Raw genomic sequence first — 20,092 nt, forward strand, 5'->3', positions numbered from 1 at the left:
AAACATATGTTAGGATGCTGCGAGATGAATGGGATGCTGCATGGAGATGAACCTTGATCTTCTTCATCTCCCATCTTAATACAGCATCTCTACTTAAAGGCATCTCGGACTTAGTCGATTGTTCATAAATTCTAAGAAAAACATATGTTAGCATGCTATGAGATGAATGGGATGCTGCATGGAGATGAATCTTGATCTTTTTCATCTCCCATCTTAATACAGCATCCATTCTGAAAGGCATCTCGGACTTAGTCGATTTTTAATAAATTCTAAGAAAAACATATGTTAGGATGCTGCGAGTTGAATTGGATGCTGCATGGAGATGAACCTTGATCTTCTTCATCTCCCATCTTAATACAGCATCCCTACTTAAAGGCATCTCGGACTTAGTCGATTTTTCATAAATTCTAAGAAAAACATATGTTAGGATGCTGCGAGATGAATGAGATGCTGCATGGAGATGAATCTTGATCTTCTTCATCTCCCATCTCAATACAGTATCCCTACTTAAAGGCATCTCGGACTTAGTCGATTTTTCATAAATTCTTAGAAAAACATATGTTAGGATGCTGCGAGATGAATGGTATGCTGCATGGAGGTGAATCTTGATCTTCTTCATCTCCCATCTCAATACAGCATCCCTACTTAAAGGCATCTCGGACTTAGTCGATTTTTCATAAATTCTAAGAAAAACATATGTTAGGATGCTGCGAGATGCATGGGATGCTGCATGGAGATGAATCTTGATCTTCTTCATCTCCCATCTTAATACAGCATCCCTACTTAAAGGCATCTCGGACTTAGTCGATTTTTAATAAATTCTAAGAAAAACATATGTTAGGATGCTGCGAGATGAATGGGATGCTGCATGGAGATGAATCTTGATCTCCTACATCTCCCATCTCAATACAGCATCCCTACTTAAAGGCATCTCGGACTTAGTCGATTTTTCATAAATTCTCAGAAAAACATATGTTAGGATGCTGCGAGATGAATGGGATGCTGCATGGAGATGAATCTTGATCTTCTTCATCTCCCATCTTAATACAGCATCCCTACTTAAAGGCATCTCGGACTTAGTCGATTTTTCATAAATTCTTAGAAAAACATATGTTAGGATGCTGCGAGATGCATGGGATGCTGCATGGAGATGAATCTTGATCTTCTTCAATTCCCGTCTGAATACAGCATCCCTACTTAAAGGCATCTCGGACTTAGTCGATTTTTCATAAATTCATAGAAATTCATATGTTAGGATGCTGCGAGATGAATGGGATGCTGCATGGAGATGAATCTTGCTCTTCTTCATCTTCCATCTTAATACAGCATCCCTACTTAAAGGAATCTCGGACTTAGTCGATTTTTCATAAATTCTCAGAAATTCATATGTTAGGATGCTGCGAGATGAATGGGATGCTGCATGGAGATGAATCTTGATCTTCTTCATCTCCCATCTTAATACAGCATTCCTACTTAAATGCATCTCGGACTTAGTCAATTTTTCATAAATTCTAAGAAAAACATATGTTTGTATGCTGCGAGATGAATGGGATGCTGCATGGAGATGAATCTTGACCTTCTTCATCTCCCATCTTAATACAGCATCCCTACTTAAAGGCATCTCGGACTTAGTCGATTTTTCATAAATTCTAAGAAAAACATATGTAAGGATGCTGGGAGATGAATGGGATGCTGCATGGAGATGAATCTTGCTCTTCTTCATCTTCCATCTTAATACAGCATCCCTACTTAAAGGAATCTCGGACTTAGTCGATTTTTCATAAATTCTCAGAAATTCATATGTTAGGATGCTGCGAGATGAATGGGATGCTGCATGGAGATGAATCTTGATCTTCTTCATCTCCCATCTTAATACAGCATTCCTACTTAAATGCATCTCGGACTTAGTCAATTTTTCATAAATTCTAAGAAAAACATATGTTTGTATGCTGCGAGATGAATGGGATGCTGCATGGAGATTAATCTTGATCTTCTTCATCTCTCATCTCGATACAGCATCCCTACTTAAAGGCATCTCGGACTTAGTCGATTTTTCATAAATTCTAAGAAATTCATATGTTAGGATGCTGCGAGATGAATATGATGCTGCATGGAGATGAATCTTGATCTCCTACATCTCCCATCTCAATACAGCATCCCTACTTAAAGGCATCTCGGACTTAGTCGATTTTTCATAAATTCTAAGAAAAACATATGTAAGGATGCTGCGAGATGAATGGGATGCTGCATGGAGATGAATCTTGATCTTCTTCATCTCCCATCTTAATACAGCATCCCTACTTAAAGGCATCTCGGACTTAGTCGATTTTCCATAAATTCTAAGAAAAACATATGTAAGGATGCTGCGAGATGAATGGGATGCTGCATGGAGATGAATCTTGATTTTCTTCATCTCCCATCTTAATACAGCATCCCTACTTAAAGGCATCTTGGACTTAGTCGATTTTTCATAAATTCTAAGAAATTCATATGTTAGGATGCTGCGAGATGAATGGGATGCTGCATGGAGATGGACCTTGATCTCCTACATCTCCCATCTCAATACAGCATCCCTACTTAAAGGCATCTCGGACTTAGTCGATTTTTCATAAATTCATAGAAATTCATATGTTAGGATGCTGCGAGATGAATGAGATGCTGCATGGAGATGAATCTTGATCTTCTTCATCTCCCATCTTAATACAGCATCCCTACTTAAAGGCATCTCGGACTTAGTCGATTTTCCATAAATTCTAAGAAAAACATATGTTAGGATGCTGGGAGATGAATGGGATGCTGCATGGAGATGAATCTTGATCTTCTTCATCTCCCATCTCAATACATCGTCCCTACTTAAAGGCATCTCGGACTTAGTCGATTTTTCATAAATTCTAAGAAAAACATATGTTGGGATGCTGGGAGATGAATGGGATGCTGCATGGAGATGAATCTTGATCTCCAACATCTCCCATCTCACTACAGCATCCCTACTGAAAGGCATCTCGGACTTAGTCGATTTTTCAGATATTCTAAGAAAAACATATGTTAGGATGCTGGGAGATGAATGGGATGCTGCATGGAGATGAATCTTGATCTCCTACATCTCCCATCTCAATACAGCATCCCTACTTAAAGGCATCTCGGACTTAGTCGATTTTTCATAAATTCTTAGAAATTCATATGTTAGGATGCTGCGAGATAAATGAGATGCTGCATGGAGATGAACCTTGATCTCCTACATCTCCCATCTCAATACAGCATCCCTACTTAAAGGCATCTCGGACTTAGTCGATTTTTCATAAATTCTAAGAAAAACATATGTTAGGATGCTGGGAGATGAATGGGATGCTGCATGGAGATGAATCTTGATCTTCTTCATCTCCCATCTTAATACAGCATCCCTACTTAAAGGCATCTCTGACTTAGTCGATTTTTCATAAATTCTAAGAAAAACATATGTTGGGATGCTGGGAGATGAATGGGATGCTGCATGGAGATGAACCTTGATCTTCTTCATCTCCTATCTTAATACAGCATCCCTACTTGAAGGCATCTCGGACTTAGTCGATTTTTCATTAATCCTAAGAAAAATATATGTTAGGATGCTGGGAGATGAGTGGGATGCTGCGCGAAGATGAATCTTGATCTTCTTCATCTCCCATCTCAATACAACATCCCTACTTAAAGGCATCTCGGACTTAGTCGATTTTTCATAAATTCTAAGAAAAACATATGTAAGGATGCTGCGAGATGAATGAGATGCTGCATGGAGATGAATCTTGGTCTTCTTCATCTCCCATCTTAATACAGCATCCCTACTTAAAGGCATCTCGGACTTATTCGATTTTTCATAAATTCTAAGAAATTCATATGTTAGGATGCTGGGAGATGAATGGGATGCTGCATGGAGATGAATCTTGATCTTCTCCATCTCCCATCTTAATACAGCATCCCTACTTAAAGCCATCTCGGACTTAGTCGATTTTTCATAAATTCTAAGAAATTCATATGTTAGGATGCTGGAAGATAAATGGGATGCTGCATGGAGATGCATCTTGATCTCCTACATCTCCCATCTTAATACAGCATCAATACTTAAAGCCATCTCGGACTTAGTCGATTTTTCATAAATTCATAGAAATTCATATGTTAGGATGCTGCGAGATGAATGGGATGCTGCATGGAGATGAATCTTGATCTTCTTCATCTCCCATCTCAATACAGCATCCCTACTTAAAGGCATCTCGGACTTATTCGATTTTTCATAAATTCTAAGAAATTCATATGTTAGGATGCTGGGAGATGAATGGGATGCTGCATGGAGATGAATCTTGATCTTCTCCATCTCCCATCTTAATACAGCATCCCTACTTAAAGCCATCTCGGACTTAGTCGATTTTTCATAAATTCATAGAAATTCATATGTTAGGATGCTGCGAGATGAATGGGATGCTGCATGGAGATGAATCTTGATCTCCTACATCTCTCATCTCAATACAGCATCCCTACTTAAAGGCATCTCGGACTTAGTCGATTTTTCATAAATTCATAGAAATTCATATGTTAGGATGCTGCGAGATGAATGGGATGCTGCATGGAGATGAATCTTGGTCTTCTTCATCTCCCATCTTAATACAGCATCCCTACTTAAAGGCATCTCGGACTTATTCGATTTTTCATAAATTCTAAGAAATTCATATGTTAGGATGCTGGGAGATGAATGGGATGCTGCATGGAGATGAATCTTGATCTTCTCCATCTCCCATCTTAATACAGCATCCCTACTTAAAGCCATCTCGGACTTAGTCGATTTTTCATAAATTCTAAGAAATTCATATGTTAGGATGCTGGAAGATAAATGGGATGCTGCATGGAGATGCATCTTGATCTCCTACATCTCCCATCTTAATACAGCATCCCTACTTAAAGCCATCTCGGACTTAGTCGATTTTTCATAAATTCTAAGAAATTCATATGTTAGGATGCTGCGAGATGAATGGGATGCTGCATGGAGATGAATCTTGATCTCCTACATCTCCCACCTTAATACAGCATCCCTACGTAAAGGCTTCTCGGACTTATTCGATTTTTCATAAATACTAAGAAATTCATATGTTAGGATGCTGGGAGATAAATGGGATGCTGCATGGAGATGAATCTGGATCTCCTACATCTCCCATCTTAATACAGCATCCCTACTTAAAGCCATCTCGGACTTAGTCGATTTTTCATAAATTCTAAGAAATTCATATGTTAGGATGCTGGAAGATAAATGGGATGCTGCATGGAGATGCATCTTGATCTCCTACATCTCCCATCTTAATACAGCATCCCTACTTAAAGCCATCTCGGACTTAGTCGATTTTTCATAAATTCTAAGAAATTCATATGTTAGGATGCTGCGAGATGAATGGGATGCTGCATGGAGATGAATCTTGATCTCCTACATCTCCCATCTTAATACAGCATCCCTACGTAAAGGCTTCTCGGACTTATTCGATTTTTCATAAATTCTAAGAAATTCATATGTTAGGATGCTGGGAGATAAATGGGATGCTGCATGGAGATGAATCTGGATCTCCTACATCTCCCATCTTAATACAGCATCCCTACTTAAAGGCTTCTCGGACTTAGTCGATTTTCCATAAATTCTTAGAAAAACATATGTTTGGATGCAGCGAGATGAATGGGATGCAGCATGGAGATGAATCTTGATCTCCTACATCTCCCATCTCAATACAGCATCCTTACTTAAAGGCATCTCTGACTTAGTCGATTTTTCATAAATTCTAAGAAAAACATATGTTGGGATGCTGGGAGATGAATGGGATGCTGCATGGAGATGAATCTTGATCTTCTTCATCTCCCATCTTAATACAGCATCCCTACTTAAAGGCATCTCGGACTTAGTCGATTTTTCATAAATTCTAAGAAAAACATATGTTAGGATGCTGCGAGATGAATGGGATGCTGAATGGAGATGAATCTTGATCTTCTTCATCTCCCATCTCAATACAGCATCCCTACTTAAAGGCATCTCTGACTTAGTCGATTTTTCATAAATTCTAAGAAAAACATATGTTAGGATGCTGCGAGATGAATGGGATGCTGCATGGAGATGAATCTTGATCTTCTCCATCTCCCATCTTAATACAGCATCCCTACTTAAAGGCATCTCGGACTTAGTCGATTTTTCATAAATTCTAAGAAATTCATATGTTAGGATGCTGCGAGATGAATGGGATGCTGCATGGAGATGAATCTTGATCTTCTCCATCTCCCATCTTAATACAGCGTCCCTACTTAAAGGCATCTCGGACTTAGTCGATTTTTCATAAATTCTAAGAAAAACATATGTTAGGATGCTGGGAGATGAATGGGATGCTGCATGGAGATGAATCTTGATCTCCTACATCTCCCATCTCAATACAGCATCCCTACTTAAAGCCATCTCGGACTTAGTCGATTTTTCATAAATTCTAAGAAATTCATATGTTAGGATTCTGGGAGATTAATGGGATGCTGCATGGAGATAAATCTTGATCTCCTACATCTCCCATCTCAATACAGCATCCCTACTTCAAGGCATCTCGGACTTAGTCGATTTTTCATAAATTCTAAGAAAAACATATGTTAGGATGCTGCGAGATGAATGGGATGCTGCATGGAGATGAATTTTGATCTTGTTCATCTCCCATCTTAATACAGCATCGCTACTTAAAGGCATCTCGGACTTAGTCGATTTTTCATAAATTCTAAGAAAAACTTATGTTAGGATGCTGCGAGATGAATGGGATGCTGCATGGAGATGAATCTTGATCTTCTCCATCTCCCATCTTAATACAGCATCCCTACTTAAAGGCATCTCGGACTTAGTCGTTTTTTCATAAATTCTAAGAAAAACTTATGTTAGGATGCTGCGAGATGAATGGGATGCTGCATGGAGATGAATCTTGATCTCCTACATCTCCCATCTCAATACAGCATCCCTACTTAAAGCCATCTCGGACTTAGTCGATTTTTCATAAATTCTAAGAAATTCATATGTTAGGATTCTGGGAGATTAATGGGATGCTGCATGGAGATAAATCTTGATCTCCTACATCTCCCATCTCAATACAGCATCCCTACTTCAAGGCATCTCGGACTTAGTCGATTTTTCATAAATTCTAAGAAAAACATATGTTAGGATGCTGCGAGATGAATGGGATGCTGCATGGAGATGAATCTTGATCTTCTCCATCTCCCATCTTAATACAGCATCCCTACTTAAAGGCATCTCGGACTTAGTCGATTTTTCATAAATTCTAAGAAATTCATATGTTAGGATGCTGCGAGATGAATGGGATGCTGCATGGAGATGAATCTTGATCTTCTTCATCTCCCATCTTAATACAGCATCCCTACTTAAAGGCATCTCGGACTTAGTCGAATTTTCATAAATTCTAAGAAATTCATATGTTAGGATGCTGCGAGATGAATCAGATGCTGCATGGAGATGAATCTTGATCTTCTTCATCTCCCATCTTAATACAGCATCCCTACTTAAAGGCATCTCGGACTTAGTCGATTTTTCATAAATTCTAAGAAATTCATATGTTAGGATGCTGGGAGATGAATGGGATGCTGCATGGAGATGAATCTTGATCTCCTACATCTCCCATCTCAATACAGCATCCCTACTTAAAGGCATCTCGGACTTAGTCAATTTTTCATAAATTCTTAGAAATTCATATGTTAGGATGCTGCGAGATGAATGGGATGCTGCATGGAGATGAATCTTGATCTTCTTCATCTCCCATCTTAATACAGCATCCCTACTTAAAGGCATCTCGGACTTAGTCGATTTTTCATAAATTCATAGAAATTCATATGTTAGGATGCTGGGAGATGAATGGGATGCTGCATGGAGATGCATCTTGATCTCCTACATCTCCCATCTTAATACAGCATCCCTACTTAAAGGCATCTCGGACTTAGTCGATTTTTCATAAATTCTAAGAAATTCATATGTAAGGATGCTGCGAGATGAATGGGATGCTGCATGGAGATGAATCCTGATCTTCTTCATCTCCCATCTTAATACAGCATACCTTCTTAAAGGACTCTCGGACTTAGTCGATTTTTCATAAATTCTAAGAAAAACATATGTTAGGATGCTGCGAGATGAATGGGATGCTGCATGGAGATGAATCTTGATCTTCTTCATCTCCCATCTTAATACAGCATCCCTACTTAAAGGCATCTCGGACTTAGTCGATTTTTCATAAATTCTAAGAAATTCATATGTTAGGATGCTTCAAGATGAATGGGATGCTGCATGGAGATGAATCTTGATCTTCTTCATCTCCCATCTTAATACAGCATCCCTACTTAAAGGCATCTCGGACTTAGTCGATTTTTCATAAATTCTAAGAAAAACATATGTTAGGATGCTGCGAGATGAATGGGATGCTGCATGGAGATGAATCTTGATCTTCTACATCTCCCATCTCAATACAGCATCCCTACTTAAAGGCATCTCGGACTTAGTCGATTTTTCATAAATTCTCAGAAATTCATTTGTTAGGATGCTTCGAGATGAATGGGATGCTGCATGGAGATGAATCTTGATCTTTTTCATCTCCCATCTTAATACAGCATCCCTACTTAAAGGCATCTCGAACTAAGTCGATTTTTCATAAATTCTAAGAAATTCATATGTTCGGTTGCTGGGAGATGAATGGGATGCTGCATGGAGATGAATCTTGATCTTCTTCATCTACCATCTTAATACAGCATCCCTACTTAAAGGCATCTCGGACTTAGTCGATTTTTCATAAATTCTAAGAAAAACATATGTTAGGATGATGCGAGATGAATGGGATGCTGCATAGATTCATGCAATCTTGATCATCTTCATCTCCCATCTTAATACAGCATCCTTACTTAAAGGCATCTCGGACTTAGTCGATTTTTCATAAATTCTAAGAAATTCATATGTTAGGATGCTGCGAGATGAATGAGATGCTGCATGGAGATGAATCTTGATCTTCTTCATCTCTTATCTTAATACAGCATCCCTACTTAAAGGCATCTCGGACTTAGTCGATTTTTCATAAATTCTTAAAAATTCATATGTTTGAATGCTGCGAGAAGCATGGGATGCTGCATGGAGATGAATCTTGATCTTCTTCATCTCCCATCTCAATACAGCATCCCTACTTAAAGGCATCTCGGACTTAGTCGATTTTTCATAAATTATAAGAAAAACATATGTTAGGATGCTGCGAGATGAATGGGATGCTTCATGGAGATGAATCTTGATCTTCTTCATCTCCCTTCTCAATACAGCATCCCTACTTAAAGGCATCTCGGACTTAGTCGATTTTTCATAAATTCTAAGAAAAACATATGTTAGGATGCTGCGAGATGAATGGGATGCTGCATGGAGATGAATCTTGATCTTCTTCATATCCCATCTTAATACAGCATCCCTACTTAAAGGCATCTCGGACTTAGTCGATTTTTCATAAATTCTAAGAAATTCATATGTTAGGATGCTGCGAAGTGAATGGGATGCTGCATGGAGATGAATCTTGATCTTCTTCATCTCCCATCTTAATACAGCATCCCTACTTCATGGCATCTCGGACTTAGTCGATTTTTCATAAATTCTAAGAAAAACATATGTTAGGATGCTGCGAGATGAATGGGATGCTGCATGGAGATGAATCTTGATCTTCTTCATCTCCCATCTTAATACAGCATCCCTACTTAAAGGCATCTCGGACTTAGTCGATTTTTCATAAATTCTAAGAAAAACATATGTTAGGATGCTGGGAGATGCATGGGATGCTGCAAGGAGATGAATCTTGAACTTCTTGATCTCCCATCTTAATACAGCATCCCTACTTAAAGGCAACTCGGACTTAGTCGATTTTTCATAAATTCTTAAAAATTCATATGTTTGGATGCGATTGGCCTAACCGAAATTCCCTTTGCAGTTCTTAATGTTACCACACGCGTCAAACTATCCGTGCCGGGGTGTGTCTCAACTATCCGCGCAAGTGGCCATTGTGTTGTAGGAAGAGCCTCGTCCATCAGGATTGCCAGTCTGCCAGGTGCGAAATCTGAATTGCTGCAGGTCTTCATCGTATCCCTTTGCATCTCTTGTAGATACTCGCTGGCCCAATGTTTCCAGAAGCGCTGGACGAGCAGTTGCCACTTCTGCCACTCGCTCAGGGTGTACGTCTTTCGGTTTGAATAGTCCGGCTCGGGGATGGCGTTCATGGATGTGCCTATAAGAAAATGTGCAGGTGTTAAAGCGGCTAAATCGTTGGGGTCGTCCGACATAGGTAACAGCGGACGCGAATTCATTGCTGCCTCTATTTGGTGCAGCACAGTGATGTATCCTTCATAAGGCAGTCTCGTGCTGCCCAGCTGGCGAAACAGGTGTCTTTTGGCGGTCTTCACTGCAGCTTCCCACAATCCGCCAAAGTGTGGAGCCCTTGGTGGACTGAAGTGCCAAGTGATGCCCATATCAGCACAAGTCGAAACGATGATGTTGCTTTGCTCCTCATCATGGAACATCTCGAATAGCTCACTAAGCTCCCGGGCTGCGCCTTCGAAGTTTTTACCGTTGTCCGAGTAGATATGGGACGGACGTCCTCGGCGCGATGCAAACCGTCGAAGTGATGCTAGGAAACCAGCAGTGGTCAAATCACCCACTAGTTCCAGGTGAACAGCCTTCGTAGCAAAGCAAACAAATACGCAGAGGTATGCTTTGGCGGGCTCTGCTCGTTTGTGGATCGGTCGTAGGTAGATCGGCCCAGCATAGTCCACTCCGATGGTCGCGAACGGTCGATTCGGTGTGATCCGCAATGATGGTAACTGCCCGATTTGTTGCTGCTCAAGTATGGGCTGTTGGCGAATGCATCGTAAGCAGTGTCTAACGACGCTTTTCACCAGATGTCGTCCGTCGAGTGGCCAAAATTCTTCGCGAATCTGGGAAAGCAGCAATCTTCCGCCACCATGTATGAGTTCTCTATGAAGGTGCTCTGCGATGCGGCGTGCGAAGATGTGCTTCTTGGGCAGAAGAATTGGATGTTTCGATTGATAAGGCAGTTGTGAGAGCTTGAGGCGCCCTCCTACTCTCATAACTCCTTCGCTGTCGATGAACGGGCTCAGACGTCTAAGTGGTGAGCGCTTTGGAACCACCTCACGCTTCCTCAACCGCTCGAGCTCCGTTGGAAATGCGTCTTGCTGTGCCAGCTTGCATAGCACAGTTTTAGCAGCTTCCATGAGGTCCGGAGTGATAGTTGATGACGCTGGGGGCTCCAATGGATCGCGGCGAGTACGGCACTTCTCCTTAGCATTGCGCACGAATCTAAGGCAATACCCAATGACGCGTAGAAGCTTGGTGTATGATGAGTACCGCTCGAACCAAGGATGCACTGTCTCGATGACGGCAACCGCTGCACTCACTTGACGAATCTCTAGCTCGGCACCATCCACAACCGTTGGTGTTGAATTTGGCCATTCAGACGCTGGACGAATTAACCACTCTGGACCGCTGCTCCACAGTGCACTTTTCACGAAATCTGCTGCGGTCACGCCTCGTGATACCAAGTCAGCAGGATTCGAACATCCCGCAATGTGTTTCCAGGGATGGAGATGTGAGTAGGCTTGTACCTCCGCGACGCGATTGCCTACATACGTTTTCCAATTGTTGGGCGGTGAACTCAGCCAATGCAGCGTAACTGTCGAGTCGGACCAAAAATATGACTCCGCTGATTCGAGTCCCATCGCCTGCTTCACACGATCGTATAAATGCGCTCCTGTAACGGCTGCATTAAGTTCTAATCGCGGTAATGTAACCCGTTTTAGTGGTGCTAAACGTGACTTCGATGCTAATAGCGAGATTCGTACGTGTCCTTGTTTGTTTTCACAACGCGAGTAAATACATGCACCGAACGCGGCTTCAGAGGCATCACAAAACGTATGTAACTGAACGCGAGAATCAGGTAAGAGAGCGTAGCGATCACTTTTATAACCGGAAATAATTGGCCAGTCGGATTTAATGGATGTCCACTTTTTATAGATGCTGTCAGAAACAGGATTATCCCAGCCAGGCTTCTGCACCCACAATTCCTGCATCAGCAACTTAGCGCGAATGATGATCGGCGATATCAATCCTATCGGATCGAACATTCGGGAGATGCCAGAGAATATTAACCGCATTGTGGGGTAGCTAGTGTCGGCGTCGATCCGCGACTCGAAGGATAAAACGTCAGCTTCGGGCTCCCAAGCGATACCGAGTGCCTTTATCTTCTCGTCGGGCATAAATTGAAGCGTTGACTGCGTTCCGATCTGATCCTCCGTCAAACCAGAGAGCACGGCCAACTTACTAGAGGTCCATTTTCGCAGAGAGAATCCACCCTTTTTTAACAATTCATCGAGCTCCTCTCGTAGCTGCTTTGCTTGCTCCTCTGAATCAGCACCACCGATGAAGTCGTCCACGTAGAAATTTTGAACCAAAGCTTGTGCAGCATGCGGAAAGTTCGTGCCTTCATCCTCGGCCAACTGCAGCAACGTACGCGTAGCCAAAAAAGAAGATGGAGCAAGCCCGTAGGTCACCGTATTCAGCTCGTAAGTCTCCACTGAAGCATCCGGTGAGAATCGAAACAACACGCGTTGAAACCGACGGTCATCAGGATGGACTTCTATCTGCCTGTACATTTTCGCGATGTCACCAACGAGCGCTACTTTGTAGGTGCGAAAACGAAGAATTATATCCAGCAACTGGTCTTGCACTACTGGACCGACACGCAATGCATCGTTTAGCGAATATCCAGTAGATGTCTTCGCTGATCCGTCGAAAACGACCCGGAGCTTTGTCGTCGTACTAGATTCTTTCAAAACGGGATGGTGCGGTAAGTAATACCCGTGATCATTGTCTGCTGGAGACGTGGGAGTCATGTGCCCCAGTTCCAAGTACTCTTTCATGAACTTGTGGTATTCTTCTTTTAGGTCTGGATCACGTTGGAGTCTTCTTTCGAGAAGTATGAAGCGGTTCAAAGCCATATCCCTTGACAGTCCAAGTTTGTCAAAGAAATCTGGTTGCTTCGGAAGACGAACTATGTATCGACCCGATGGATCCCGCTGGGTTGTGTTTCGGTAAATAGCCTCACATTGGCGTTCTTCGGGTGAGTAGCCATCGTTGAACCATAACTCTTCTGATTTCCAAAACCGCTCGATGGATTCTTCTAGAGTTGTCATACAAATTACAGCTGTCGTGTGAGCAACATTAGAAGTGCCTTCCGAAGGCTCTGGCGATCCAATCGAACCAGTGACGACCCATCCGAATACGCTTTCCTGCAGAGTTGGAAGGGTAGGTGCTAGTTTGAGCTGGGCGCTACCTTCGAAGAAAGCAGCATAATGTCGAGCGCCAAGAATAATGTCGATTGCCGAAGATTTGTAGAACTCTGGATCGGCTAGGATCAACTCGGACGGGATGTTCCAGCTCGTCGTGTTAACGTCCCGCAGCGGCAGATTAGCCATCAACTTGTCGACAATCAAAAATTCGACACCCACTTCAAACTGTTTCGTTCGTGAGGCAATCTTCGCGTGAACGGATTCTTTCAGCGGACGGGTAGATTGGCCTGCACCCTGCAGCATAACATTAACCTTCTTTCTTTTTAGCCTCAGTCGATGAGCGAGCTGACTGCTTATCATATCAGGCTGCGAGGCACTGTCCAAAAGTGCTCGAGCTGGATGAACTAATCCGAAAGAATCAACTATATTGATGATGGCAGTTTGGAGCAAAACCTGCGTTGGTGCTCGCTCCATTGCTGCTGCGAAAGTTCGCTGAAGATTTGCCGTGTGATCGTTAGTGGCTGGTCCAATGCTCGCAGCTGGCATGGCAGTGGAGAATGTTCCGGCAGAGTGATCCTGTGACGTGTGTGAGTGCAACATAGTGTGGTGTTGTGAATTACAGTGGCGGCATTTGTACTGCGAAGTGCAGTCGCGGGCGCGGTGATTGTCTCGAAGGCAATTCAAACATAATCGTGCGTTCATTACGGTGCGATGGCGTTCGTTCGGGCTCAATGCAATGAATCGGGAACACTTTGCAATAAAATGCTCTGAATCGCACAGAGAGCATTTGCGTACAGCATTTGATGCCGCTGCAAAGCTTCCTAGCCGCGTGGGTGGCATCCGTTTTGTATGATGTTGCGCTTCGCTAAAACTGACATCCTGCTCCTTGTTCACCGATAGCGTTTCAAGCACTCGCATACGGCGCTGCAAGAAAACAATCAGGCTAGCATACGTCGGGCTTTCTTCGTTTGATGCGTGCTCCTCCCAGTCCCTCAGTGTGCTTGTTGGCAACTTGGTGCACAACAAGTGTTCCAGCAAAACACCCCATGTATCCGTCCTTTCCCCAAGATGGTCAAGGGTTTTCTTGTGCCGTTCGAACTCGTCCACTAAGAGGTGCAGTGCGGTCGCGGTTTCCCTTTTCGCGGGCGTCATAGTGAACAGTGCTTGCAAGTGACGTTTTTTCAATAAATATTCGTTGGAGTAGCGCGCCGTTAATGCCTGCCACGCTATCTCGTAATTTGCCGCGCTAATAGTGATCGCTTCTATCACTTGTGCTGCTTCACCCTTAATCGCTGCGCGCAAGTAATGAAACTTTTGGATGGCGGGAAGATCACGGTTGTCGTGAATCAGACACTCGAACGTGTCCCGAAACGTAAGCCATTCCATGTAATCCCCATGAAACTGAGGCAGTGATATGGTCGGAAGTTTAATACCAGCCAAGGAATTACCGGTGGCATTAAATGACGAGCCTTGTGAGGGTCTTTTTGCCTTCAGTTCTGCTTCCACCCGTATCAAACGAGGCTCGAAATCGGCGCGAAGAGCTTCATTTTGCTTGACCTCCTCTTCGGTTGTAGCTCCGTCTTCAAGCTCCTGCTGCAGCTTTTCAAGATCTTCACATAACCTTTCGAACTTGGATATTCTGGCTTCTACTTCAACAAGATCACGGTCTTGTTGAAAATCGCGAACGAAGCTTTCGTAACGGCTGAGTGAAACGAGAAGGATCGCTCTTCTCGACGAAAGGATGATGGGTTCCGCGGGCATTTTGAATCGAAAAACGGCGTACGTAGCGTTTATGGTATCGCGCAATGAAAACGGCCCGAAATCGCGAAGATAAAGTTAACCAACGTTCGTATTTCAAGAATCCTGGTCACGGCACCAATGTTCTTGCGCGAGTTTTCTTTCGGGGTATGTTTCGGATGGCTTCAGCTGCGTTTTATAATTACCCGGGTGATTTTTGGTGGAAGAGAGAGTTTTGCTTTATTGCAACTATCTTTTATAACCTTTTTGTAACTCCCTTTTAGTTCCCCTTTTTGACGTAACGGGTTCGGCCCTATAAATCAATTATGGCCGTAATTGCCATAATTGCCTATGTTTTTGTTTACGTGTTTGAATGTCAATTTTTGCCTGATCAGTCATAGTTGGACTACGACGGGGCATCCGACCATTGCTGATCGAACACCCCTGATTCACCATCTTTCGAATAGGAGGTGCGCCCACCTCCGACGCGGAAGTCTCAACCCGGAGGTTCGGACTTAGAGTTTTTCCCATTTAAAAGTTTTTCTCTTAGCCATACTGAAGTCATCACTTGGTGAACGATTGAACTAGGGCGGGTTAATCGTTTATAGGTATCATGTGGTTTGCATGCTCTCTTAGGTTAAGGTCATGTGGTTGGCTATCGAGCATGCCCAAGTGATGACTTTGTTTCACGCTTGCTTGATTTCTTCATGATTCCCTGTTATATAGTGTAATCATTCGAGAACAGGGAATCTTTGGTTTTGCTCAACAGGTATTGGATGTCAACTTGGTATCTAGATCGCATTAAGTCTCAACCCTTAGGTTCGGACTTGTATAGTGACATCTTGTTACGGTCTTGAGTCTCAACCCGCAGGTTCGGACTACTTAGTGTTTGATCGAATATAATATGGCAACTTGTGCCTAAGTCTCAACCCGCAGGTTCGGACTTCTGTTTATTTGGCCAATGTATGTATAAGGCAACTTGTGCCTAAGTCTCAACCCGCAAGTTCGGACTTGTGTATTTGTTCGAAGTCATGTATAAGGCAACGTGTGCCTAAGTCTCAACTCGCAGGTTCGGACTTGTTAGTGTTTCGTCAACTTTCATATGGCAACTTGTGCCTAAGTCTCAACCCGCAGGTTCGGACTTGTGTATTTGTTCGAAGTCATGTATAAGGCAACTTGTGCCTAAGTCTCAACCCGCAGGTTCGGACTTGTGTATTTGTTCGAAGTCATGTATAAGGCAACGTGTGCCTAAGTCTCAACCCGCAGGTTCGGACTTCTATAGTGTTTCGTCAATTATCATATGGCAACTTGTGCCGAAGTCTCAACCCGCAGGTTCGGACTTCTATAGTGTTTCGTCAATTATCATATGGCAACTTGTGCCGAAGTCTCAACCCGCAGGTTCGGACTTCTGGAAGGATCACTTGGCCACTAATGATCCTTCCGCAGGTTCACCTACGGAAACCTTGTTACGACTTTTACTTCCTCTAAATCATCAAGTTCGGTCAACTTCGATAAAGCAGACGCGGTTCACGAGGATCCAGCGAACGATCATCTCCAAAGACCTCACTAAATAATCCATCGGTAGTAGCGACGGGCGGTGTGTACAAAGGGCAGGGACGTATTCAACGCTGGCTGATGACCAGCACTTACTAGAAGTTCCGAGTTCATATGGACCATTGCAATCCATAATCCCTACTAAGTGAGTATTTGAGTGATTTCCCGTTCCTCTCGGAATAGGAGACACGCTGCTACCCACATTGTAGCACGCGTGTAGCCCAGAACATCTAAGGGCATCACGGACCTGTTATCGCTCGATCTCATTTTGCTAAACACAAATTGTCCTGCTAAGCAGCGTACCGTAAGTGCACTTGCGCACACGAACAGCGAAGGTGTCAGGTCATACTCCACCGAAAGGTCCTAACCCGTTCCAATCGGCATCGACGCATTAACGCTGACTGCGTTCTAGTTAGCATATGTGAGTCACGTTCGTTATCGGAATTAACCAGACAAATCAATCCACGAACTAAGAACGGCCATGCACCACTACCCTTAAATTTGAGAAAGAGCTATTAATCTGTCTCACCTCCATAAGTTCGGACCTGGTAAGTTTTCCCGTGTTGAGTCAAATTGAACCGCAAGCTCCATTTCATTGTGGTGCCCTTCCGTCAATTCCTTTAAGTTTCAACTTTGCAACCATACTTCCCCCGGAACCTGACTTTGGTTTCCCGGAAGCTACTGAGAGCACCTGGTTGTAGCGTCTCCCAATTGCTAGTTGGCATCGTTTACGGTTAGAACTAGGGCGGTATCTAATCGCCTTCGATCCTCTAACTTTCGTTCTTGATTAAAGAAAGCATCCTTGACAAATGCCTTCGCTTTAGTTAGTCTTACGACGGTCTACGAATTTCACCTCTCGCGCCGTAATACTAGTGTCCCCAACTACTTCTGTTAATCATTACCTCCGGTCTGAGTACAAACCAATGAAAGATTAGACCAAGGTCGTATTCCATTATTCCATGCAAGATTATTCTAGGGCGTTTGGGCACCCTGCTTTAAGCACTCTAATTTGTTCAAGGTAAACGTGAGCGGTCGAGCTCTATGTTACACTTGCACCCGTTGAAGGGCACACCATGACACAGACTTGGTGCCCTACCACACCATTGAGTCGCAACCAGATTCCGACTTGGCCCACCGACCACGGGTTGACCGGGTCGGCGGAGCCGGACTGTGTTGGACAAGTATCAACTTCGAACGTTTTAACCGCAACAATTTTAATATACGCTAGTGGAGCTGGAATTACCGCGGCTGCTGGCACCAGACTTGCCCTCCACTTGATCCTCGTAGAAGGATTTATGCTCTACTCATTCCAATTATGAAACATCATTAAAGAGTTTCATATTGTTATTTCTCGTCACTACCTCCCCGTCCCGGGATTGGGTAATTTACGCGCCTGCTGCCTTCCTTGGATGTGGTAGCCATTTCTCAGGCTCCCTCTCCGGAATCGAACCCTGATTCCCCGTTACCCGTTGCAACCATGGTAGTCCTCTATACTACCATCCATAGTTGATAGGGCAGATATTTGCGAGATCTGTCGTCGGTGCGAGACCATACGATCAGCATCATTATCCAGACTTCAACTCAATGACACGGAGAACCCGCGATTGGTTTGACTAATAAGTGCACCAGTTCCCGCGAGGGTCCTGGCATGTTGCATGTATTAGCTCTAGATTTTCCACAGTTATCCAAGTAACTAGGTTGATGATCTCGTAAATTATAGCTGTTATACTGAGCCTTATGCGGTTTCACATTAAATCTGTTTGTACTTAGACATGCATGGCTTAACCTTTGAGACGAGCGTATATTACTGGTAGGATCAACCAGAATTCCGACTTTGCGTTCGAATGTTCATTGTCCCATTGCACCCGGAGGAGCAAACACCACGTTCTATATGTTGTCAAGTCCGGTAGCACACGGGAGGCGAGCCCCCGTGCGAACCTCATTGCCCTCGTATCACACACACACCCGATGCACCGGACAGGCACTTGAGCGGCATTCGACTCCGCTAAGCGCTCGTGCGCCCGATTGTGCATGCGCTGACGGGGCCTTCATACCCCTACCACAGCGACCTTATGCCAAACTTCCATGAATACTTAGGTGAGCTGACAAGGGCCTTCATTTCCCTACCATCAACTAAAGGACACGCTAGGCGCGTCCGATCATTGCAACTGCGGGGCTTTCATACCCCAATCACCACAGTACGCAATTCACCAGAGTTTAATCACAACCCCCCCGGACATGGCACACTATTAACTTGCAACAAAACTTAGTGTGTGCCGGGCACATCGGTTCCACAAAATCATTCCCGATGTACCCCAATTGGGGTTGTGAACGCATCCATGGTCCTCTGACACACCCAACCAAGCGTGGATACTACATACCTCAAACACCCAGTACACTAACAGACAAATCAATATATGGTTGCTTTCCCCCAGACATTTGACAATCACTTGGCACCCGGACGGGAACTCGCTCCTGATTGCGCCATTGCCACCCATTTGCCAAGAGCGAGTTCTGTATGTAGATTTCATTTGGAAAGACAACCGTGTACTGGATATTCTATCCGACGATTACAGATGACGAGTACGAGACTCGACTACACTCACGGATAATACATTTTGGGTCGAGATTGCTTTCGGGGTTTTCGATTGGTCTTGCGCTTGTAAACGTATAACTTTGACTTGTGGTAACCTCGGTATGTTAGTCGATCACGTGGTTGTGAACTGGGTAAGGGTGGGCAATCTGTTCACTTGCACTCTGGGTAGGAATAGGTGAGCGCTATAGGTTAAGATCATTGTATGGTTCCATCGTGATGACTTTCGCTAGATAGTAGGATGTTTGGATAGTTATAACGTTTTTGGCCATTTGTTCATAGTGTTCGGTTCATTGAGGAATTCGATTGGTCTTTGCTTCACACACGTGGTCGATCACTTGGATGTGAACTAGGGTGAGAATAAGGTGTTCACTAGTGCTCTTAGGTTTTGGATCAGTACTGAGCACTTGATTGGTTTCGCATAATATGTATCCATAGTGATGACTCTTTCCAGCTTAAGATTTCGTGACCGGTTTCGAATCCTTCCCACGTTCGCTTTTACTTGGTTAGGTTTTCGAGTGTAGATTTGAAAGCAATCTCATGTATGTATCCCATCTGATATAAGCCACTGACAGTTCATGTCACCTCGTTCAACTCTCGCTGGGTCACAGAAGTATGTTACTGCGCCCATTATCCCTACTCGGATAGGTTCGGTTCGTTCGTTTTATACTACGGTGAGTAAACTCAATTTGTGCATCGCATAGCCATGGAAAGCAAGCTTTCGCGGGCCTCTTCGACTGTTTTGATACGAGCTGTGCCCGTGATGCTTGTCATCCCAGGATACTAGACCCCTTTGGACGACCGCATGACCATCAGAAAGTAAATTCCACGTTCGATTTGGGGTGTGAACCC

At 43.5% G+C, this 20,092-nt stretch overlaps 1 protein-coding gene across 1 annotated transcript; it reads right to left on the reverse strand.

Moving 5' to 3' along the window:
• Positions 1 to 9,999: 9,999 nt before the first annotated feature.
• On the reverse strand, positions 10,000 to 15,117 carry LOC131291543 (uncharacterized; the record flags this gene model as incomplete). Its single annotated transcript, XM_058320726.1, has 2 exons — positions 14,233 to 15,117; positions 10,000 to 13,932 (listed from the first exon to the last, which is right to left on the reverse strand). Coding segments are annotated over exons 1-2 (4,818 nt in total), but the record flags the coding sequence as incomplete, so codon positions are not given.
• Between the last annotated feature and the right edge of the window lie 4,975 nt (positions 15,118 to 20,092).

This window comes from Anopheles ziemanni (assembly GCF_943734765.1).
Source record: "Anopheles ziemanni chromosome X unlocalized genomic scaffold, idAnoZiCoDA_A2_x.2 X_unloc_104, whole genome shotgun sequence".
Classification (NCBI taxonomy): domain Eukaryota; kingdom Metazoa; phylum Arthropoda; class Insecta; order Diptera; family Culicidae; genus Anopheles; species Anopheles ziemanni.